The sequence below is a fragment of the Python bivittatus genome, unplaced genomic scaffold (assembly GCF_059951505.1).
Source record: "Python bivittatus isolate LINGU-HERP-01145 unplaced genomic scaffold, Pbiv_v1 ctg000650_np1212, whole genome shotgun sequence".
NCBI lineage: Eukaryota > Metazoa > Chordata > Lepidosauria > Squamata > Pythonidae > Python > Python bivittatus.
In genome coordinates, this window is record NW_028277093.1 from 28,146 (window position 1) to 51,610 (window position 23,465).

The following is a 23,465-nucleotide window of genomic DNA, read 5'->3' on the forward strand; positions in this document are numbered from 1 at the left end:
GCGGTATTTCTCGGTGGCAGCAGCTGCACTGGCCTGGGGCCTTCGGCAGTCCCAGCTAGCCGCTGCCACTCCTGGGTCTCTACTTCAGCCCCCTGCCGCCACTAAGCACCGCTTCAGCCCCCAGCGCCCTACTGCAAAGCCCCGACACCCCGCTACCCTGTGCTCCACAGGTCCTGCCGTGCCCAGCTGACCTTCGCCATCTTCCTTCCGCTGCTGACAAGGCACACCTGGCCCGGCCGTGTTAGGCAGCTGCTAATTGCACCAGGCCTTCTTATTGAGGTTACTCGTGCCATCCTCCAGAGAGCACGCGCCATTTTCATGATGCTTCAGAACGCTTTCAGAAAGCTTCCGAGGCCTTCCGAAGCATCTCAAGAGATTTGGAGGACGACCTGAGCAGCAGGGCTGGTTGGGGCTTTGTGCTGTGGCCCGGGGTGGCTGGGGCGGAAGCAGAGGCCAGGGGGCCCAGGCAGCTGGCTGGGGCTGCTGAAGGCGCAGGGCCTGTACCTCAGCCCCAGCGCCGCCACCACCGAGGAGTGCCAAAAGGGTAGAGGTGGGGGGAAGGTAGGTGCGGAGGGAGTCCCTTACCTTACCGAGGCTCAGGGCTGGGAGGGACCAAGCCAGGATTGGCTTGGATCGAGGTGGGTCCTTGCCCAGTGATGGGGGGATTCGATTAATGACAGCAGTCCCCGTTTGGATTGCCATCACTAAGCAATGCAGTCACATGACATCGCTTTATGACTGCATCACTTAGTGATGGAAACTCCAGTCCCAATTACTGTTGTAACTTGAGGACTACCTGTATGTTGTGCAGTGCATTTCTATTTACAAGTATTTCCCCAAAAGAAAATATTTCCCTTTCCCGATCTGTACAGGGAAGCCTAAACGCAAGGATGTTTTCCTTCTACTAAACAATAGGCTATCAATTAAAACACCAACTAAGCCACACAGAAACCCTTTTTTAATACAAAACAATGTACAGGTAGTCCCTGAGTTAAGAACGCCCCGTTTACAGATGACCCATAGTTAAGAACAGAGCCTATTGTAGCAAAATTCAAGTTAAATACATAATGATTCGAGTTAAATACACAATGGTTCAAGTTAATTACACAATGCTACTTATACAGTATTATACAATAATACTGTTCTGGCTTACATACAAATTCGATTTAAGGACAGACCTTGGGAACGGAACTCATTCTTAAACTGGGGACTACCAGTAACCAGATTTAATATTTAAAAAGCGCAGTAGCGCAGTAACTACATCGCTTCTTGGCCTTTTGGCTAAGGTCAAGTACAGTGGTACCTTGGGATACGAACTTAATCCGTTCCGTGACTCTGGGCGTATCCCGAGTTGGTCGTAACCCGACGCAAATTTCTCCATAGGGTTCAATGTAAATCCGGTTAATCCGTTCCACCCTCCGAATTTGGTCGCACCCCGAAGCAAATTTTCCCATAAGGTTCAATGTAATTACCATTAATCCGTTCTGGCGTCCACAGACCACGTATCAGGGGCGGGAAAACGGCCGGGCGCCACGCGGCGGGGCAGGAAAATGGCCATGGACCACGTGTCAGGGGTAGAAAAATGGCCACAGACCACGTGTCAGGGTGGAAAAATGACCGTGCCCCGAGGCGGAGTTCGCACATTGAGGTAAATTTTTGCAGCCGGAGCTGGTCGTAACCCAAAAAGTTCGTTAGTAGAGGCGTTCGTATCCCGAGGTACCACTGTATAGTCCTGTAGTTTGGTTGGTTGGTTGGTTGGGGTTTTTTTTGGTGCCTTCAAGTCAGCGTCAGCTCATGGTGACTGCCTGGATAAGACTCCGTGATTGCCTCCTTCTTTGGAGGGCTGCAAGAGAGGGACTGCCCAAAGTCATCCAGCTGTTCATGCCCACGGCATGACCTGAACTCACCATCTGCTGGTTTCTAGCCTGGTGCTTTTAACCATAACACCAAACTGGCTCTCTTTTGTTTTGGAAGACATTAGCAGGACACTTATCTGTAAAAAAAAATGTGTTTGAATAAAAACACGTTTGACCTCAGAATGTTTCTGCAGAGGTGAGAGAGACATCTGGGCTGAACCCTATTAAGACCTAATGCGCAGCAGCGCAGTCTCCCAAAACAGGGACCAGGCGCTGGGGAAACCGTCATAAAGCAAGAGTCCGGGCTATCTTGTTTTGTCTTGGATCTGCGGGCCCAGTGAGCCCCCCCTCCACACCCCTCCACACTTCAGATCCTGGTCCTCTTCATTTCAGGCCTCGCTCTGCCTGTTCCTCCAAGCTCCCATCCAATTCAGGGCTCGCGTCCCTCTTGCACTGTCACTACTTCCAGGCCGCACGGGACAACTTAGGCCAGTAGTTCTTAAAGTGGGGGTAATCACTCCCAAGGGGGTAATCTGGGCACGACCAGGTGCAGCAGTTTGTAATTGTCCGCTTGTTGTCTGGGACTGCCGCTGCTGAGACGCTTGTACAAAACAGCATCCCTCGGTAGTTCACAATGCCAAGGCTTTCGTTGGTTAACGCTACCACCCGACTGGCTGGCTTAGCAACCACGACCTTGGGGCTCTCCCCAAATGGGCACTGCTGCCCTGAGCCCACTGTTCCTCCTAAAGTCCGCTTCCTTATTACACCCACCGTCAGCCAGCCAAAAACCCCTCCTTGGCTCCCTCCGGCCGCTCCTGCTTCCGCTGTGCCAGCCTCTTTATGCCGTCCGTCTGGTGGTGCTGGACCTTTTTCTGCCAGGCTAGCTCCGACCTGAGGGCTAACGGCTGGAGGGGGCCCTGCCCAGGAGGGGCCAAGCCTGCAAAGCAGCCATCAGCCCTGCAGGAGTCCCAGAACAAGAGGCAGCAAAGCCCAACCCCAAAAGAGGATAGGAGGTGGAAGCTTCCTCCCTCTTTGAGAGCCTTGAAAGTTTTGAGTTTCAAATTACACTGATCAGCCAACTTTCACATTACCTAAACTTCCTGCACGGCTCCTAGGCTCCTTCCTCAGCACTACTGGCGCTCCCTCTCTTCCCTAAAAGAAACCAGGAGTTCAGCATCTTTTCCAACTAACAATTTTTATTAAAAGGCAGAAGCTTTCGTGAGCGACCAGACTCCTCCTGGTTTTTTGCTACCATAGACTAACATAGATCTTCTCCTACAATGCCCTGAAAGAAAGGAGAGCATTTCAAAGCCTTATTTACCCTTGAAAACTTCTGGCAGAAATTTGCAGGATTAATGTCCTCCAAAAAAGCATTTCTCAACCTTAGCAACTTTAAGATGGGTAAACTTTCTTTCAAAATCCTTCGCCTTTACAGCAAACATACAGACAAATTCCTTTTCAAATCTTTAATTTCGAATCACACTGCATCGCATCAAATCTAAAACCACGAATCAAATCAAGCGAATTTCCTATCTCCAATTCAACTTGAATCCGAGAGGATTCCCATGGGTGGACAGACTAATGTCCAGACGGACGCTTTGCTCCCTGCCGGCTAGGTGTGAGTTCTGCTACAACGGAGAGCCTCCCGTCCCGTTTCAGAGCCACAACCCCCTCGCTCAGCAGACAAGACAAGCCGGCTAAGATCAGCTGGGAGTTCAGAAAGGGCAGGCTGCTTGTAGAAGTGAGGCCAGTGTCCATGCCGAGCTCGGGCGCAGGCTCTTCCGGGGACAACGAAGTGCAAGGAGCAGATGAGAAGTCCCAGGACGGTCCCGGATTCAGGCACACGGTTCACCGTCAGGAAGGCAGGCAAGGAGCTCAGCCGCAAGCAGCCACAGGAGAGGAGCGTGAGCTTGATCTTCCAGGCTGGGGTCCGGCTGCCAGAGCGGTCCAGGTCCCACCATCGCTTGCCACGGCTTCTCCCCATGCCTCAGTCTGCGCAGCCCGAGTCATCCGCACCCTCCAGGACCCGGTGACTGCTGAGCCGTTTCTGGAGCAGCATTCGCCTCCACATCCCTTCCACTTTGACCTCAGGGGCTGTCCCAACGCCCCCATCCTCCAGCACTAGGCAGCATGGCCGTTCGGCCCTGGAAGAACCACGGCGGGGAATGTCCTGGGCAGGCACGTCTCCGGCAACAGGCACTGCCTTCCGAAGAACTGTATGAACTGTCTGCCGCTCGAAACGTTGGGGAATAAAAGGGGAGTCAAACAAGGAACCGTCCTGAGAATGTGGCTTCTGTACACGGAAAGGTGGAACGGAAGGGAGACCAGCAGGGCTACGGCTGCTGCGGTTCTGGCAGCTGCTGACGTCCCTCCATCTCCGCCCGCCAGCGCTCTAGCAAATGAATCCTCTTCTCCAGAGCTTCCACCTGCCTGTGCACAGCTCCCACTGCAGAAGGAAGGAACCCAGGGAGGGTAAGACTGGGCTTCAGGGAGGGGGCGGGGGGCGGGAGCATCGGTGGGCCGCCATCCTGTCAGAACAGGACCCACAGGGCAGGTTTCCCAAGAGGGAGGGTCCCCAGGCAGCTTACAGTTACGCAGGACAGAGATCCTCAGGTCCTCCAGCGAGCGGTACAAGGACTCGAGAGTCACTGGAGAAGACCGAGCTGGGGCCTCAGGCAGGGCCGAGGGAGCGGGACCGGCAGGAGACGCCCTCCATCCCCCTTCTGCTAGTCTTCGCCGTTTACCTGCAAAGAAAGAGCACCTTCCATGGCCTCCAGGAGCATTTGCAGCCACATCCAGGTAGAAGGGGCCTTAGAAAAGCCTTTGGGGCAGAGGTCCACCTGGGGGTCATTTGCCCTGGAGACTCAAGGGATGGGGCTGGCGAGCTTGACTTCCCTGGACCCTGGTCCTCCCACACAGGAAGAAATGGAGGGCTGGGGCTCAGCAGTGCCCACCTCCCACCCCACCCCCCAGGAAGGAGTGGCAGAGGCCTCTGGCTGGCCTGCGGGAATAGGCTTGAGTTGCCGCATCCTGAACTCCTAGCTGGCCTGGGCACCCTCCCCCAGCACTGCCTTTGACAAGCAGGTGGGAGGTGCTGGTCCGTGTAAGGGCTCTTGAGCCACAGGTCTTGGGGAAGGGCGCTCCCATATCCTCAAGAGGGGACGGCTAGAAGGGACACAGGAGGACATTGAGGGAGGTGGAAAAAACAGGACCCCGTCAGCTTACCCAACAGCCCGTGTGAGGCAGCATCTCTGGTCCCAATATGGGGCTCCGCCTGATTGAAAACAAGCAGCAAAAGTCAGAAATGTCTCGGTGACCAGTAAGAGTTCTAACCTTCAGGGAAGGAGTAAATGAAGACACTTGTTCTCCCTGGAAACTCTGAGTCGAAGAGTGGCTCCTCTGAGACTTCCTTCAGCCCCTGTTCTCTGAACTCAGGATCCCCTCCTGGGTTTATATAATTGCTAATTAAGAGGCTCTGCATTGGAAGGGCCCTCTGCTGCAGAAGGGAAGCGGAACAGGGCTCTTATATTCCCTAGCAATGTCGGGGTACCTTGGAAGCCAGCTAGCTCTCACACCCCATCTTCCTCCATGCTCTGCAGGCTCAGTCCCTCCTCAGACTGGCGGTCCCACTCCAGGGCTCCGGGTCCAACCTCCCTCAAGCCTGAGAATTTCTGCATGCCAAGCGGGCACTCAAGTCCCAGTGAGAGCTTCCCTCTACAAGCTCCAGTGAAGCACCCCAGAAGCCTCCAGTTCAGCCACGGCTGGATTTTACAAGAACATTTTTGCACAATTTCAAAAGCGGAAAAGATGCTCCCTGTATGTAAGAGAGGCATTAAAATCCAAGCAGAGGCAGAAAAGGAGAGAAAGAGAGGCAGAAGGCCCTCAGGAGCACCAAAAACAAATCTCAGCAAGGATTTTCTCCACCCCCTTTGGAAGCACACCAGCAAACCTTCTTTGTACCACTGGCTCTCTTGCTCAAAGGCGCTGCTGGTGGATGCCATGCGAAACGACCCAACACTCACCAGGGTGCCAGGGCCCTGGGCTGACTTCAGACATGGCAGTGGCTGCGGAGGGGGCTCTGGAGTTGGCAGCCGTCCTGGGGTCAAAACTTGTGCTGCTCCTCCCATCTGCCCCAAGGATGTGCTTTGACCCTGGACCCCTGGCAAGGCTTGATGGGGAACAGGGGGCACGGTGGGCACTGTGTTCAGCAAGTAAGAAAGAGGAGAACCAGGATCCTGCCCCTGCCAGGAGGAAGGGTTATCAGCACAGCATTCAGAAACTCATTAAACTCCACAAATGTTCCCCTCTTTGCAAAGGTTCCCCGTCCCAATCTACCAGGCTTAACTTAGTAAAAGGGCAGATGGAACCCCCTGAGTGTTGTTCACGTGTGGGGCAAGGGCCAGTCACAGGACAGGCAGGAAGAACATAAATGAAGAGCAACAGCTGCAGAGGACTGGCACCCCACAGGGTTTCCAGGACTGCTGTGCGATGCTGTAGCATCTGACCAGAGCCATCAAGCAACAGCTGGGAGACCGGACAAGGCAGGCAATTATTTCACCCACAAGCAGTCATTCAGAATAAAGATGGACATAAAGGAAACGGCAGCAGAGAAATGCCCCCCTCATGACATTCCAGGGGACCCTCTAAATATGAAGACCTTTGCCAACTGACTGAAACCCTTAAACTTTCCTTTTCCCCAAAAGCGGGCAAGGGGAGCGGAGTGGAGCACAGCAGCCCGCCTTCCTCCCCACGGCCTACCTGGACTCCTCCGCCCTGCACAGCTGACTCCCCCAGGATGACATTGTTGGCCTCCTGAGCTCCAATGGGGGTGAGAAAAGGATTTGGGGGCAGGAGCCGGCCAGGGGCCAAAGGAGGACTCAGGAAAATGCCAGAAGAGGCTCTCATCACATTCTGGGGCTGAGGCGCCCAAGGGGGAGACACGGCCATCTAGAAAGCAAGATGGGCCATCGGTCCTGGAGCACAGGCTACCAGACTTGGTTGCAACGGGCGCCTACTTGAAACGAAAGGGAAAGGGCACCCGAGAAGAGGGCTAGGGGACTTCTCTGGACCTGAACCCCACCCCGACACTCCCAACGCACACAGCCCCATCTCCCCAGCCGAGGGCTTTTCCCACCCAGAAATGAGAAGAGCTTGGTTTACGGGGGCTAGAAAAAAACTCATCCCCTCCCACTGCAGGACTGGGGATCAGCACAGCTGCGAACATATTCTGGAGGGGGGAACCCCACTTCGTGTATTTACCATGCCTGTCTTGGAGAATCACACTACGGATTCCCAGACACAGGAAAATTCACATCTTGAGCGCATGTGCCTGCTGTGCGTGCGCCTCCAGCTTGGTGCGACACAGGCAACCATGCGTTGCCTCGCAAGACACTGGATGCTGCCTGGAAGGAGCGCAGAGGAGGGAGAGAAGGATGGTGTGGGACTTGGGGACTAAATCCAATGAAGAAGAGCTAAAGGAACTGGATCTCTTCAGCTTAAAGAAGAGAAGGCAGAGGGGAGACATGACAGTGGTCTTCCAATCCTTGAAGGGCTTTCTTTGTAATGCCCAGGGGTAAGAGAAGGACCAGGGGATAGAAGCTTTGCTGAGAGAGATCCAGATTCAAGATAAGGAGGAACAGCCTCCCGCTTGGAGTTGTGGTGGCCCCATCACTGGAGGTTTTCAAGCCAAGTTTGGGACTCCTGCCCTGGGAGAGGGGTCAGAGGGGTCCTCTGACCTCCAAGGTCCCTCCCAACCCTTGGATTCTGTGGTTCTGATTCTAAGATCATCTCTAGAACAGAGATCCTGGATAGAATCAGAAACCGAACAGTGGCTGCGGTTGTGACATCCTGGCCAAAACATCCACCTCACCGACAAAACTGATACGGAGGTTGCAACTGGAACGTTAGAGAATGATCTGCAAAGAGTTTGAATTAATGAAGCAGCCAAGAGAGAGAGAGAGCACGCACGCGAGCGAGCTGTGAGGCTGTGCAGCTACCCAAGAGGGAAAGGGTGCAGCAATTGTGAACGAAGGCAGTTTGATCTCGTGGAGCTGGCGAAGACATGCAGGGAAACAGTACAGATTTCCCTATGACTGGAAGAGCTAAAATGTAGTAAATGAAAGAATAGTGCCATCCAGGTGGTCGTACCAGCCAAAACAGTATTTTGTGATGTGATATGAATGGGTAGGAGGGGCCAAGATGAAAAAAATACGGAAAAGGGGCCATTCAGAGCCTAGAGAATTACTTTGGTGTTTGGTGTGTATCTGCTTAAAGGAAGGCCCATTTCTAGTACATAGTCTGAGTCTTTTCATAAGCGCCCTTGGCAAAATAATGCCTGCACAGGTACGACGCAACTCTGTTTATGACCAAAAGCACGAGGGGAGGATACAAGGTGAGGAGAGGCTCGGCAGGCAGGCAGGCAGGCAGGCAGGCAGGCAGGCAGTTTTTTCACAGGGCCAAGGGTTGATCTTGGGAAAAACGGAGAAGAAAGAAAAGAGAAGTGAAAGGAATGCGGATGCCGGAAGCATTACAAGACAGATCAATTTCTGAACAGAATGCGTAGAAGGCCCCATCTGGCATGGGACCAGGCTACCCCCAACTGTTTCTGCTCTTCTCACAGACCGGGGAGGGTGGGCCCGGATTCCCCCCCCCCCCCAGTGCTGGGCCAGGATGCCGATGGACTCTGGCACGGGCGCATGGGTTATGTTGGCCACGAGATTTTTATAGGGGCTTCAGATTGGTTTTTCCTTTCACTGACTGGATAAGGTATTGCACACTTTTTCCCTGGTTCCCCGCCCAGAGATCCATTGGTTAGACGGGCAGCCATTAGTTGGGCAGTTGTAAAGGACACACGGCTGCCCACCTGAGCTGGTCTGGGACAAGAATGGGTGTTCACCTTCAGATGGAGAAAATGCTGCTGGCTGAGAACCTGAATAATCTGCAGCAAATGCGACTGAGGCCGTATGCTGCAACACGCAGCATCCATCTGAAAAGCAACATGTCAGGACACAAGAAGTGGAGTTTGAAAGCAGAAAATGGAGTGAACAATTTCAAGTTATGCATATACGGTGTAAAAGCAGAGCAAGTAATGAGTTTGCATCCCTTGGAAGCATGTTTCCTAGATGAGAAAATGGAGGAACAAATGTTAAGCCAGACAAAGCCGGTAGAAAGGCAGTAGCTGGTCTGTGACCTTTTTGAAGAATTTTTGTTCTTCAAAGTGAAAATGGCCCAGTGTGACAGCACTCTGCTCTATGGGAATGAGAGCTGAGTATGTCAGGAGAATGTCAGACCAAGAAAGTCTGCCTGGTCAAAGAAGAGAATCAAGCTCAAGAATGAACAGATGAGGAATGAATGCGGATTTAAAAAACCACATCAAGGCAGAATGGGAAGGAAGGAAGGAAGGAAGGAAGGAAGGAAGGAAGGAAGGAAGGAAGGAAGGAAGGAAGGAAGGAAGGAAGGAAGGAAGGAAGGAAGGAAGGAAGGAAGGCAGGCAGGCAGGCAGGCAGGCAGGCAGGCAGGCAGGCAGGCAGGCAGGCAGGCAGGCAGGCAGGCAGGAGGAAGGGGAGATGGAGAGAGTCATGGCCGGATGGAGTTAGGGAGACCCTGAAAAGGAAGAAGCACAAGAAAGAGCCATGGAGGAAGCAAAGAGAGTTTGCAGGAGAAAAAGGGTTACAGCGAGTGCAAACTCATTTTAGCTGTATTTCTTTTACTTGGTTCTCATATCCTGCCTGGAATTCCTTTGCGCTAATATTTCTTACTCCGCGTCCACATCCTGGTTGTTTGCTAACCTGAAAGGGAATGCCGCAGAGAGAGGAAGAGAAGCGTGTATGTGCTGAAACTCGTAACAGGATCATGGTAGGGTTCAGATCAGGCTGGAGCTACGTAGCATTTTTTGTAGGAACTCATGATCTACCCCGAGTCTCGCAGCCTTCCTACAAACTGATTGGCTCTGGACCGTCCAAACCTTCCGGCTTTCCACAATAGAGTCCTAATTCTCACGTTGCTTTTCTCAAAAAAGAACTTCCGTGCATTTGGTTTATATGGTAGGAGGTTCTAAATGGTCTCCTGGCAGGATTCAGGGAATTGAGGGGGGGACCCAATCCCGTCTTCCAGCTACCACTACCCCCAGACATTTTCATTAACTGGCACCTACAAATATCTTTATTTCAAACTTTGAAACAATGCTGTGTTCCCAATTTCAATGATGTTGCTTTAGTCCCAAACTCCCAGTGTAGAAATCCTGGGAAGGCCACTGAATGTATATTTTGAAAGCATTTTATAGAGTGAGTTATAAACATGGGGTGGGAAGAAGGAAAATGGTGGGAACCAACCGTCAAAGCCGTTTCCTCGTCATGAATCTGAACAGGCGAGTTCACTGGAGAAGTTGCAGGTGGGTCCAGCGAAGCTGGAGAGTTTTGGATGTTCCATATGGACATGGGGTACAACTGATTCACACCTGCAAAATGCACCCCAGGACAGCTCAGTAGGCAGGCTGCATCTGAACGTGACTTGTTACCAGCCCCAAGTCTGTAACAATGAAATTCACCTTGGCAGTGAAACAAACAGGCTAGGTGGGTTCACATAGTACGCTAAACTCCAAACCTGGGTTAACAAGACAGAAAAACTTGGCTTCCGTAACAAGCAACATCTATATAAAACCTACAATGGCTTAAGATAATGCTTGCTTCACACCACATACAAAGACACACCATCATGGCTAGATTCCCACAAACTGCCCACCCAAGCAGGGGAGGAAGGCTGGTGGTGTGTCCATGCAGAGACTCCTGGCAGCACCACAGGGAAAGCCGGGCGACCAAGGTTCCTCTTTCACGAGTCTGAGCAGAAGCATATGGAGAAGAGTCCTCTGGAGCATGGGATCAGGGCATGCAATGGGCTCCTATCGCCAGCACGTTCCTGAGGACAACTGAATACATTTGCACCCTCTTGCAAGCACAATAAAAAATAAACAGCAGGCACACAAACAGGGGCCAAAGAAAGCTAGGAACATGCCTGGCTAGTCACTTTGAGACCTCAGTGCTCGTCCCAAACATCAGACAAAGCCAGATCGACTGCCTTCAGATGCGAACCCCTCCCCCCCATTTTGGGATAACGCACCCAGCCCCACGCCAGCTGCACAGCACAAACAAAGGCACCTGGCCCTCAACGCATAGGTTGCTCTCTGAGTTCATGGCTTTCCTTTCCAAGAGAGAATGGGAAGGAGAAAGCATGCAGAAGTTCCCTTGGGTCACCTCCTCTGCTTCTCCAGAGGGCAAAGATGCTCCTGATGGGGCATCAAGGATGTCACTCCAGTCTCTTGGATGAACTCTGCCTAGAGAGGGTCTTTCCCACAACAGGAAGTACCCCTGCGAAACGGAATTCCTGGACAGGAACAGGACAACTGCAGGAGTTCATCCATAAACACGTCTTTCATGCTTCACTGGGTTCTTCGGGGCCAGGGAAGAGATGCCTTTCTCTGGAGTCTTCAGAAAGCCGAGCACAGAACACAGGTAGGTCGGCACCCGGGGGTGACTGTACAGGGCTAGGCTGGGGGCCTTAGTGTGGCCCAGGGCCCCACCTTACCCTCTGGGCCAGCCTTTCTCAAGTGGGATTCCACAAGAAGCCATAATTAAAGAGAAAAAAAATCATTTTTCTAACTTTGCACCCCATAATGTTAACACTCACACTGTGGGAGGGTTATATGTGCCGCGACTCAGTTAACTAATGTACCATGAGCTGTAGATACGGTCATTTTTACGCAGTGGTTCGCTGACACCTGAACATTATTTCGAGGGAAATAATTTCCAGGCAAAAATGGCCAAGAACGGCTGCCGTATGTGGCTCAATATCCAGGGGCGGTCAACCGGAGCTTCCAAGCGCTGTGCTTCCGGCTGTCCAGCTCAAGGCTCCCCACCGCCCACCCCCAGCCAAGAAACCGCATCCTTCAACACTGCCTGCACTGGACCACGTGCTGGGTGAGGGCGAGCAAACAGAATTAAACCCCCAAGCCAGAGTCAGCCGGGCAGCAGCCAGCCTCCAGAACTAGGACTCAGCCTTTCTGGATGGGGGGCAACCCAACTGGAAGAAAAGACTCCTGTGGCGCTCCTTGACCCCAGGAGGGAAAGGCTCCACGTGTGCCAGGTGTGACCGCTGAGTTTCCCGGATCTGGTGTACCTGACCACAGGGAGTCCCTGGGTTAAGAATGCCCAGTTCATGGACAACCCATAGTTAAGGATGGAACCTAGTGCAGCAAAATTCGAATTAAATACACAAAGATTCGAGTTCATTACACAATACTACTTAAACAGGATTATACAGTAACACTGTTCTGACTTACAAATTCGACTTAAGGACAGACCTTGGGAACAGAACTTGTTCTTAATCTGGGGACTATTTATTTATATTTATTTATTAAATTTGTATGCCACCCATCTCCCCCAATGGGTGACTCTGGGCTGCTCACAATTAAAGTAAAACCCATAAACAATTAAAAAATAAAAATTAATTAATTAATTAATTAATTAATAAGTCAAGCTATAAAAACAAACCCTATACATAAAAACTAAAAACATTCAAGATGACGGGGGAGTAAAATCAATTACCCCATGAGCCATTTCCACTGGTGCGAGCCCCCATCCGGCCCCCAGGCCATCTGGCCTAGCAAGAATTTCACGCTCTCCCTGAAGCCCATGAGAGTGGGGGCACACCGCACCTTGGGTGGTAGGTTGTTCCACAGAGCAAGGGCCACGGCAGAAAAGGCCCTCTTCCTATAACCCACCAGTCAAATTTCCTTGACTGGTGGGGTCTGCAACGTGCCCCTTCCGCTTGTATTTCCACGCACAGTACACTGGGGGAGCTCAACTGGGCCCAATCCAGGAGCACAGTGCTTTTATGCCGATAGACCTTCACTGGTTGCCTCTGTTTTCTGGACCCTGCGGTCAGCAGGAGGTCCTCTCAAAGACGCCCTTCCCTTACAGCGTGTGGTTGCGGGGCAGGCGAGACTGCTCCCTGTTGCTCCCAAAGTGAGGGACATGGCTCGGCTTCCACCCTCCCTTCTTTTAGGAAGAGAATCCCATCAGCCTTTCCCGTCTGAGTTAGTTTAAATTTGGGGGTTCTTGGTTTTAGGAAAAGTTGACTTTGGTGCAGAAAGACTGGGTATAAATGGTAACTGTAAAAGTAAAAGGAAGTACCTGGGGGGTCCTGCACGTGGCTCACAGGCACTTCTGGGGTGGCCAGCCGACTGCCTGAAAGAGAGCACAAGCCTGTTAACTCTCTTCCATGGCTCCACTGCGAGAAGAAGTCTGAGCATGAGTAAAAAAAAAAATAATATAAGCACATTCAGCCTTTGCAAAACACATTCAAAAGAGTTTGCTCACCAAACCGACTTCAAAGGGCTTTTATTCCCTCCAACTGAGGGCACCTGCCGAGATGCCAATGTGGGGTTTTCTAGCAAAAAGTCGAATTAGCCCAGTCGGTCCAGGCTTACCAAAAATAAAGCCGTCACACAGAACGCCCACTTGAGGGCCAGGTATTCAGGGGTGGGGTGGGGTGGGGTGGGGTGGGGGGTAAACTCTGCAACATCTGTAATGATGAGTGAAGCCAAGATGACCCCTAATGAAAAATGATCATATGATACGTGAACTGAGTTGGATTAATCCATCTTAATCCCGGATTAATCCATTCTTTAGTTCAAGAGGGGGAACGCATGGCCTTCCAAGCGCTGCCAAATTACCATCTCCCTCCTCGCAGACCAGCCCCACAGAGGGTCCTACAACAACCACGGACCAGTGGCTCAATAAGCTGACACTGCGTGGTGCAATCAGCAATCAGGTGGGAGAAGTCTCGGCACAGTGCATCCTTCCTCAGAGGACAGAAGATGCCTCAGGACTTCCAGCTGTGCGAGAAAGGAGAGCGATTTAGCCATTTCCACTGAAGAGAAAAATGGAACATCCATCCTGACATCCAATTTCCGCTCCTAGGCTCATACAGTTAAGTTAACTTCTGAAGGGTCTGTAAGCACCTGGACCTCTGAAGAAATGAGGGCCAGACTACTGTAATCTCCACTCGCTTAAATATAGCCGCCCATCTCACAGAACACATGTACAATAAAAACACATCATAAAAACTAACAATTAAAAAAGCATTCTACAATTAGAAACACCAAAGTTTTATTTATCTCCCAAATGAAGGTGGAGAAGATGTGCTACTTATGTTCAAATAAACCCAGTTCCACTGCCTGTCACGGTAAGGTTGGAATCAAACACTGTAAAGGAGAGAGATCACTGAAGAAGAAAAGGACATCAACCATTTTGGAGGCAACATTATCTGAAAAAGGAAGGCTGGAAACAGGGAGAGGGTTGGATCAGAAAATGCGAGTCAGAAGGGGGCTTACGGTCCAAAGGACCCCTCATGGCCACAACCCTCTCAAACACACCCTGTTCCAGAGAGAAGCCCCATCAGCCAAGGGAGAGGACACGGAGCATCAGAAGGAGAAGACAGAGAGGAAGAAAGATGGCGAGTGGCAGTCGAGGAGACCAGGGGAAGAAGGGGCTCTGAGAGCAAGAGGAACAAAGCAATAAAGGAGAATCAATTGCTCCGGGGAAAGAGAGAGAAACAGCCCAAGATTTTGGCATCCATGCCTGGCATGCAGGATCCCTACACCTTTTGAAAGAGCAGCTCCGAGGGGGCAAAAAAGGGCACAACACACACCCAGGCTTGATCCAGGCGATCTGTCAGATCCAGTCCTGACCTTGCCGTCAGTTCCTGCATTGGACAAAGGGGGTCTCCCTCAAGGAAAGATCTTTTGCTTCCCCGCAAGGACGCAGAAGAAGCCAAAGCAAATGCTCTGGAGAAAACTGCAGAATCAGCTGGCGCCCAGCCACTACGCAAGCTGGACACGGAGGTTAAGGATTTAGCTTCCGAAGCTGCAATCAGGGCAACTGGGTCAGCAGACCAGCTCCGCCCAGTCAAGGAGGAACCAGGAGCCATGCTGAGTTAGTAGGTCTGAGGGACAAGTTAAAGAGCAGCAACACAGAAAAAACAAGATTCTCCTGCCCCCCCCCAAAAAAGTGGAGCACTAAAACCCTTCTTTTGAGAAACTGGAAAGGGAGGCTGGGGGGTTTCGCTGTGGAGCAAAGGGGGGTAGAAAAGCTGGATGTCCCAAAGTGAAGTGGCCCCCATTCTGGCCAAAAGACCGACCCACATAAAGTTTGAGGAACACAATTTAAACTTTTCACTGCCATCTGGGACAAAGCGAGATATTTTTGAAAGGATCTATATAAGATAGCTCATCAAACCATGTTAGAAACATGCGACACAGAAATCATGCTTCTGCTGATTCCCTGTTTGATTCCAGGGAGCAAAAAGATGCATTCCCAAACAGAAAGCGTTCTGTAAAAGCTTCTGGTAGTAAAGGGTTAGGGTTAGATGGCGGTGATGGAAGACCGCTCCACAGCTGGCAGAACCATCACAGGGAACCCAAAAAGCCCCAAATAAAGCCACCAAGGAGAATCCCCCCATCCCAGAGGTTTGCCTGAAACAATAAGAAACAACCACTTGAAGGTACAACTGCCCAGCTGTTGCTCTGAACTAAAGCCCGTCCACCAACCCGTCCCCGAACTGAGTAAAATCTCTGAACGTCAGAGACAGCTGTGCCCCAGAACCATCAGAAGGACTAAACAACAAAAGCCACGCAGAGGGGCAACGGGGTCCTCCAGAGAATGCTTCTATTGGAGAGAATAACGCTTACGCCGAAGTCGGTGGCTATAAAGCACCAGAAAAAATCCTGCTAAGTGGAGGACACGTCTTCCACGCCAGGGCCGGGCCGGAGAGGCCCCTTAAAGCCAGCCTGCTCTTCCTGCCAATTTTCAGGAAGGTTTCAGCAAAGCAGAGGAGCAGCTGTGTCGCCGCCAAGTCATAAACTGGCTGTCCAGGAAACCATGCCCGACACCCACAAGAGAAGCTCACTCCCCACAAAACAGGGCCCCGAACATCCCTCTCTCAGTCTGACAGGAGAGAAGAGAACGTCCCTCTGCCCTGCCAGCTGCCAGAGGTGACTTGGGGCCCTGAGGGGGTAAGCGGGGGGGGGGCAGCGAGCTCCCTCGGTTGGACTTTCTGCTTCCACTCGTATCCCGTGCACAGACACACGCAGGTTTCTGCCTCGCTTTGCCCACTCTGAAAAATACTTACCGAGGGGCACCACAGGCTGGGTTTGTCCCACAGGCGAGGCCTGAGCATCCACGATACCTTGCTTATGCAAGCGAAACCTCCGCTTTTCTCTTAGTTCCTTCTCTATTTTAAAGAGCTTCACCATAATAAGACAGCAATACACGTCCTAGACAGTAGGAAACATGATGATTATATTTTAGAATATGGCATGAATGTCTCATACAAATACAGAGTCATCATCTCAGCTAATTGGCAACGGGGTTGACGAGAAGACGTCCTCCTCTCTTGCCTCTGAAGCCCTGGCTGGTCACAGGCCCCGCGAGGAGGAGGGAAAACTGAGCCGAATCTGCAGGGCCAGACGGGTCGCGACTGGAAGAACCAGCCAAGGCGCTCTTGGCCGTCCTGGGGAACTCCTGAGGAGGTCCCAGGAGAGGAGAAGGGCCTGGGAAACCACAGACCCCTCGGACGCCGATCCTGCCAGACCCACCTCCTCACGTACAGCTAACAGCTGAATGGCACGTTCAGGGGAATGTGGGCGTGCCCATCGCGTGCCTGGGCCTCAGCAGAGCCCTCAGCAGAGCCCTCAGCAGGTTCTCTTTAGCACGAGGAGGGTAAAATACAGGCCAGATGGCTCCACTTGCCGCTCGCAGGAGGACTGAAAGTGCACCCAAAGAAGGCCCTCAATGGCTCTGCTCCAGCTCAGGAGTCTCGAGAGCTCTGGCAGGCCCTGGGCTCTTCAACATCTGCACCGACTCGGAGGTGGGAGTTGAGGGCAGATGGCAGATGGGAGGTTGGCTAATACTTTAGACAGAGAAGATTCATAAAGACTTGATCAGTGGATTTGATGACATTTAACAAAGAGAAATATAAAGTCTGAATCTGGATAGGAAAACTGAAAGCAAAAATGGAAAGGTGGGTCCCCACTCTCCTGGCCTTCCAGAAAGGGGTGACGACCTGGCTCTGCCAGCTCATGTGGGGCTCGAGGAGAGGCAACCAACCCTGGGGGTGGCTGGCACCCTGAAAATGCTCCCACAGGTCGATAAGCTATTATATATCATCAGTTATATATTATATATATATTATTTACTTATGAACATAGTTTTTATTCTATTTTAACTGGTTTTAATTCTTATCTTTATTGTAAACTGCCCAGAGTCGCTCTCTGAGTGAGATGGGTGGTGACTAAATTTGAAACATAGATAGACAGATAGATAGATAGATAGATAGATAGATAGATAGATAGATAGATAGATAGATAGATAGATAGATAGATAGGGTGGAGAGATCTGGCTTGGCACCAGCACTGGAAATAGGGATCTGGGTGTCCCTATTGACCACAGATTAAACCTAAGCCAGCAATGGGGTGCAACTGCTAAAAAGGCAACTACTACTTTGGGGTGCATTAACAGGAGCACAGAGTCCAGATTTTAGACACTGTCCCCTTCCACTCATATGACAGACCTCACTTGGAATCCTGCAAATGACTGCAAATCCCGGTTTGGGCACTAGAGTTCAGAAAGCACAGCGGGTGGTTCAGAGGAAGGCTATGATGATGGTGAAGGATCTGGAAACCAACCCTGCAAACATCTGGGAAAGTTTAGTCTACAGAGGAGGTGACTGAGGGGAGGCAAGATAGCAGTCTTCAAACCTCTGAAGGGCTGTCACAGAGAAGAGGGAGCAGGGTTATTCTCTACTGCCTCAGAGGGCAAGACCAGAACCAGTCTGTTTAAACCAGATTCAGGCTCGAGGCCAAGAAGGAATGAGCCGTCAGGCAGCAGAACAGGTTGCCATGCAAAGTGATGAGTTCTCCCTCACTGGAGCTTTTCCAACAGAGGTTATATGGTCCTCTCTCAGAGATGTCCCACCCTCACTCTAGCAGAGAGAAGGGGTTGGCACTGGACCATTCCTAAGGTCCCTTCCAACTCTAGAACTCCAAGAGAGGAGTTAGCTTCACTGAAGCCAACAGGTCCAACCCCCGCTTGGTGTAGGGAGCCGAGGAAAACCCTCCTGAAAGCATGAACCTCCTTCTAGCCTCAGCCGGAATGCAACTTGATTCCACTGTCCCATGACTTGCATTCTGGAAAAAGAGGACAGGCCGTGGCCTTCCTCTGTGCGACACCCCTTTGGGCATCTCAAGAGGGCTGTTTCATCCCACTGTAAGGTTAAATTTTCCCAATTCCTTCCACTTTTCTTCGTAACATCTTGTTTCCTGTCCATCTTCGTTCTTCTGTACCAATTTCCTTAAATTCTTCTTAAAACATGGGCACAGCTCTCAAATGAAGCTCTGACCAAAGGAAGACAGTGTTTGCAGGCACCGCGCTGGGCACACGCTCCGTCTACAATTAAGCCCTGTTCCAAGGACTTCCTCACAGGCACTGAGGCAGGTATCCCTCCACATCTTAGACCTGGGCACCTAGTCCTTCTTTCTGAAGAACTTTATTCCATTAAATTTTATTATTTTCAATTCATTTGTCTAACCGATCAAGAACATTTTGAATTTTATTTCAGTCTTCTAGGATATCAGGTATAACATCCAGTTTTGCGTCACCTGCAAATTTGGGTAAGACCTCCCTCCACCTCTTCATCCAAGTCACTAAATAAAAAACATTTTTTCTGATGAGAAATCATTATTTGGCATTCCTCTTGTACCATCTATGTATCCACAGCTGTCATTAATTAGTTTGCTAATCAGAAGGTTATAAAGCTCTTTGCAATATGCTCCGCTGAATTCAAGGTATTTATTCAGCATTCCCACCATCTACTATCGAAGTTAACCCATCAAAAGGCAAGACGCTTCTCCAGCAGTATTTGCTCTCACCAAATCCATGCTGACTTCTGGTAACTGGTTTCAAGTTGCATCCCAGTGCATCTGTGCATGATTTGCTTGGGAGCCCCCAGGGATCCATGTCAGAGTGACTGGTTTGTGGTTTCTTAGGCTCCGTCCTTCACCCTTTTAAAGGAGAGGGGCCGCATTCACTCTCCTGGAGTCATCTGGCACTCACAAACGCTTCAGGACTTCCCCCAGACAGCCCGTCAAGGCTCAGCCAGACCACCAGCTGCTTCTTTCACTACCCCAAGCGGTCGTGTCAGCTCACCCAGAATAGAGAGGTGTTCCCTCATCCAAAGCTAGAGCAGTGCTTCTTCATCCCACCCTTCGCAACTTCCTGGGGGGACCCATGCTTCCTTGTCCAAGAAGACCAAGACCAAGCAGGAGCTGGGTAGGACAGCTGTGCAGCAGTCCGGATTCCAAAGGAAAAACCCACCAGCACTCGCCTCACATCTCTCGGCAGCTTCTTTTTCCCAGGACTGCACGGCTGCCACCCGCAACTGCTGCACAATCCCAGGAAAAGCAGTGTTCGATTTGGGCACTGTCGACTGGGCTCCGTGCTCACCTGAGCAGGGCAGGTCCCAACCAGGTTTCTCCTCTTGAACAGGAAGCTCTTCCCAGCCCCGTAGAGCAGCATCCTGCCTCCTTCCCTTAGTGGGTTTTTTCTTCTCTTGAGCTTGCCTAAGAAGGTGCCATCCTTTGCCAACCTCAGCTTCTTCTGAGCTTTCACTTCCCGACCCTGACTCTGGAGTTCTGGGGAACTGCTGGTGATGTGGACCTGTTTCTACTCCCTGCAAAGTCGTCTTTTTTCAGAGCTGTACTAAGGAAGCTCTTTTTGTCACCACAAGGAGTTTTTTTCCTGTCCTCCAGGTTCCCCTCACTAGAATGGTTTAAGTATCTCCTTTTGGAGGATTCTTAAGCTCTGTTTCCCACTCACTTCTCCGGCTAGCACTGGACTGACTTGATTAAAAACTGCTTTTCAAGGTCCACATTCACAGCCATCCTCAGCCTCGGTTTCCTCTTAAATCGGGGACTTGTGCTACAGGGTCACAAGCAAGCAGAGTGAGAGGAGCGCCACTCTGGGGACTACAACAGCAACACAACCTACCCAATGGTTTGTTGATTCATAAACATCCCCTTCCACCTTCTTGGCATAAGCCACCACCTTCTCTACCTGGTGATCTTTCAGGATTGCTAAGTCAGGAGTTGGAAAGATAGCGTGTACACTGCAGGCAGAAAAGATGACATGCCTTCAGAATGATTGTTAAAGGACTGGCAAAACATTGGAGCTGGGTGGGTAATCAATTCAAATAAATCAATCATTTAAAAAAACACACACATTATTTTCATATTCCCCAAGTTGATGCAAAAGGGTTTTAAAACCCCAGCGTTACAAAACCCAGAGAACCAGATTTTACTCAGAATTCCACATCCAAAAACTGCAGTAGACAAAGATGGGGAGGAGAATAAAAAGCAGAGCAAACAAACATTTATAATTTGTATATTTTCCCTATAACACATCACATATAATGAATATCAAAGCATGTCTTCACCATTTCTCTGCTGCCATTTCCAAGCAACAGGCCACCCAAATCTCAAAAGTTTACTCACAGCCTCTGCACAACGTAATCACGCAGATCTTGGTCGGTGTTCTCATACCAGTCCTTCCTCTGCTGGAAATGGGAATGTGGAATCGCTTTCAGCACAGAATACTGGAAACCTCTGGCATGACCAGACTTTACGCCGTCATCTGTTAGGGGGCTGAAAAAAGAAGACCACAAGGAAAGCCCCTGCAGCTTTTCACTGTATTCCAGAGCTGCATCCCTGGCTACAGCTAGGTTAGGAGGTTAGAAAGGAGGCCAGAATTGACAGCAGTGAAGATCTATGGTTATTTTAGAGTTGAACGCAAAGAAGAACGAACTAGGGGGAAGTGTTTAAGGAAACAGAAGCGAAAGGACTCTTTTTGTAAAGTGTGCTCGAAGAATCTGATTAGTTTTTCAACCAAAAATAATAACCAGACATCCACATTCACCCACCCTTGAAGCGTCTCTTACTTTGCTGCCCCGAGGGCTGCTGGAAGAGCTGGAGAGGAAACGGCGGAAACACCTCGGTGCCTTATTCCTCCAACCACAGGATCCATTTGGCTGGCCCCTTAAGGAGAAGATTTCCTTCGTTAGTTCAGGGAGAATTTCAGCATGTTTATAAGCAATTACTGCAATGTGGTCACGAGCAGCATCTGCCCCGTGTATAACAAAGCAAGTTCTTATAGTTGAGAATTAAAAAATAAACTCTGATGACCAGAAATGCCTTTGTGAGAAATGTGCAAATCCACCTGAAATCATAGAACACAATGAATTAGTTTCTAGAACCTAAGAATTAATTTCTAGTTTAATCCTTTTCTCAAAGAAATTAAATACATTTTTCCTTCATCGTAACACTGTGGAATTGTCCTCATTTCATGTTACATTGCCTCACTCACATCAGGTCTCAGCACGAAAAGCTACACTACCCACTCACACTACTCCAGTCGCACTTTAGTAGTTATTACTGCTATTGCTGATTGTTGGTTTATTTTGGTTGTTTTTTGCAAGCTGCCCCGAGTCACATTGTTCAAGTTGGACGGCCATATACATTTTTAAAACAGAAAATGTTCCAGTGTAACACCTTGCTCACAATTCACTATTTTCAACAACCCTAACCCTAATTAAATCATGTCTGAGGCTGGGCAACCCGCAAATTGAAGAGTGGTCTCTCTCTCTCAGAAACAAGGTGAGTTCACGCCAGCACAGGATTGCCACGTGAAACTTTCAGCCACAGCTAAAATGGGTCACAGAAAGAAGTGCTCACCTCCTCCTGGCAAAGGGGACACCACACCTCCACAAGGACACACCCAGTGTCATTCCTACAAGAAAATCCGAGGTTTCTCCACGCTTGGCATGTAAGTCAAGCAGCAACGGAAGCTGGCTGCGTATCCACAGGACCATAAGCTGACAATCCGAAGCGACTGAGGCACCCTGCTCTGAAGCCTAACCCCGATCTACTTCCGCCAGTCTTCCCCCAGAAAGCCAACTTTGGTGGCTCTCAGCGGAGAATCGAGCACCAGGCTTGGATCGGAAGCTCTTCTGAGATTTCCCTGATAAAGCCTGTGCTTTCTGCATCGGTTCTTAGACTTCAAAGAAGTGAGGAGTCATCCCAGATGGTTAGAGAGTTCATGAGCCAGACCGGGGGAGACTTCCTGCCTTTTAACAAGCCAGGTGGGGGAGGGAGGAGGGGGGGAGGGAGGGAGGGAGGGAGGAAGCAGACAAAGCCCTTTCGCAAGCTGTCATTTTATTATCTTTATTTATTTTCAAATTTATATATGCCGCCCATCTCGCTGGCATCAACAGATTCTGTCCCCAACACCGGGTGGTAGAGCTTTGCAGGAATCTAAACCTCAGGTTTATAGTAACCACAGAACTGATTCGGGGGGAGGGGGGGGAGAGCATCTGCACTTTCCCCTCTCAACTATTCTCTCCTAACCAGCATAACTGAGACTGGGCAAGACAGGGAAATCCTCTGTGCTCTGACGGGGGGCGGGGGGGCTCGCTTCATGCTGGGAGTCAACTGTACAGCTTCCTCCATCCCAACGAAGACGGAGACTGTAAGCTTGCAGCTTTTCCCCAAAGCGTGGGTAGATGCGCCAAGGAGCCAAAGAAAACTGCAGGGACTCCCGGGGCTTACAGATGACCCCTCCAGTGGACGGCTCCTGCTTTCACAGAAGTTTACTGCTGTTCACAAGTTTACTATGCCGTTGCTCGTGGCGCTAGGATCAACCGCAGCCCATAGTTGTTTCACTGGGCCTGAAGCGCCCCCGGAGCAACTGAAGGTCCTCACGCAGCGCTGCAGGAGGGGCCCCCTTAGTTTCTGAGTGTCCTCACCGCCAAGCCCATGGAGGTTTAGGCCGACTTGCTTCCTGCCAGCCAGACCCGGAGCAAAGCGTTCCCTTCTTCACACTCTGCGAATGCATTAGAGGCCTTGGTTCAGTCCTCCGCCGGGCGCGTCAGCTGGAGACAGCAGCCTTGCGTGCCCTCCACACGGATGAGAACACCCAACGCCGCTCCCATCCGGCCCAGGACAAACTTGGAAATCCTCGGCTCCAGGCGTGCAGGGCAGCAGCAGAGCCAGAAGCCCCATCGCTCGTCCATCTCGCCAACACAGAGGTGTGTTTAGCAACTAACCCCATTTCTCAGATCAGGAACTAACTTGTTCAGCTGCACTTATTTCAAAGATTCGTAGTTCATTCTCTGTCCAGAAAGTTGTGCACGGTTACACTCCATGAAGAATCAAGACAAAATAATAAAACCGAACAAAAAGAGTTATCACCAAGGCCTCATCCTCACATCCTGCTAACTGCTGCACTAAGCGGACTTAAGGGATACGCCTCCCTGCCGCTGCCTCATCCCAGCCCACGGCAGAAACAGCTTAACTTGGTCTTTAAAGCGACGTTTCCTTCTTCTGAACTGGTCTTGCCCTACGAAGGAATGCCTTGCTGGCAGTGCTGGCCAGGGGCTGGGGTCTGCGCGGCGCCCACTGGCCCTTGGAGGCTGCTGCTGGCAGGCAGGCAGGCAGGCAAGCAGGCA

General features: G+C 50.9%; 1 protein-coding gene across 8 annotated transcripts in view; it reads right to left on the bottom strand.

Annotated features, from left to right (window-relative positions):
* Positions 1-943: 943 nt before the first annotated feature.
* The window catches only part of LOC103050285 (uncharacterized), a 31,933-nt gene continuing 9,411 nt past the window's right edge, over positions 944-23,465 (bottom strand). Inside the window, exons 2-12 of one of the 8 annotated variants that reach the window (XM_088151229.1) lie at positions 20,901-20,997; positions 20,458-20,607; positions 19,955-20,072; positions 16,041-16,185; positions 13,043-13,096; positions 10,187-10,311; positions 8,752-8,841; positions 5,879-6,097; positions 5,082-5,130; positions 4,445-4,600; positions 944-4,302 (exon numbers count right to left, since the gene is read on the bottom strand). In XM_088151229.1, the coding sequence (XP_088007355.1) occupies positions 4,190-4,302; positions 4,445-4,600; positions 5,082-5,130; positions 5,879-6,097; positions 8,752-8,841; positions 10,187-10,311; positions 13,043-13,096; positions 16,041-16,185; positions 19,955-20,072; positions 20,458-20,607; positions 20,901-20,997 (1,316 nt within the window). In that variant the 3' untranslated portion in view covers positions 944-4,189. Of the gene's footprint in view, positions 4,303-4,444; positions 4,601-5,081; positions 6,098-8,751; positions 8,842-10,168; positions 10,383-13,042; positions 13,097-16,040; positions 16,186-19,954; positions 20,073-20,457; positions 20,608-20,900; positions 20,998-23,465 lie in introns of those variants that run through there. The other 7 variants (XM_088151230.1, XM_088151232.1, XM_088151233.1 and 4 more) reach the window with 7 other exon arrangements.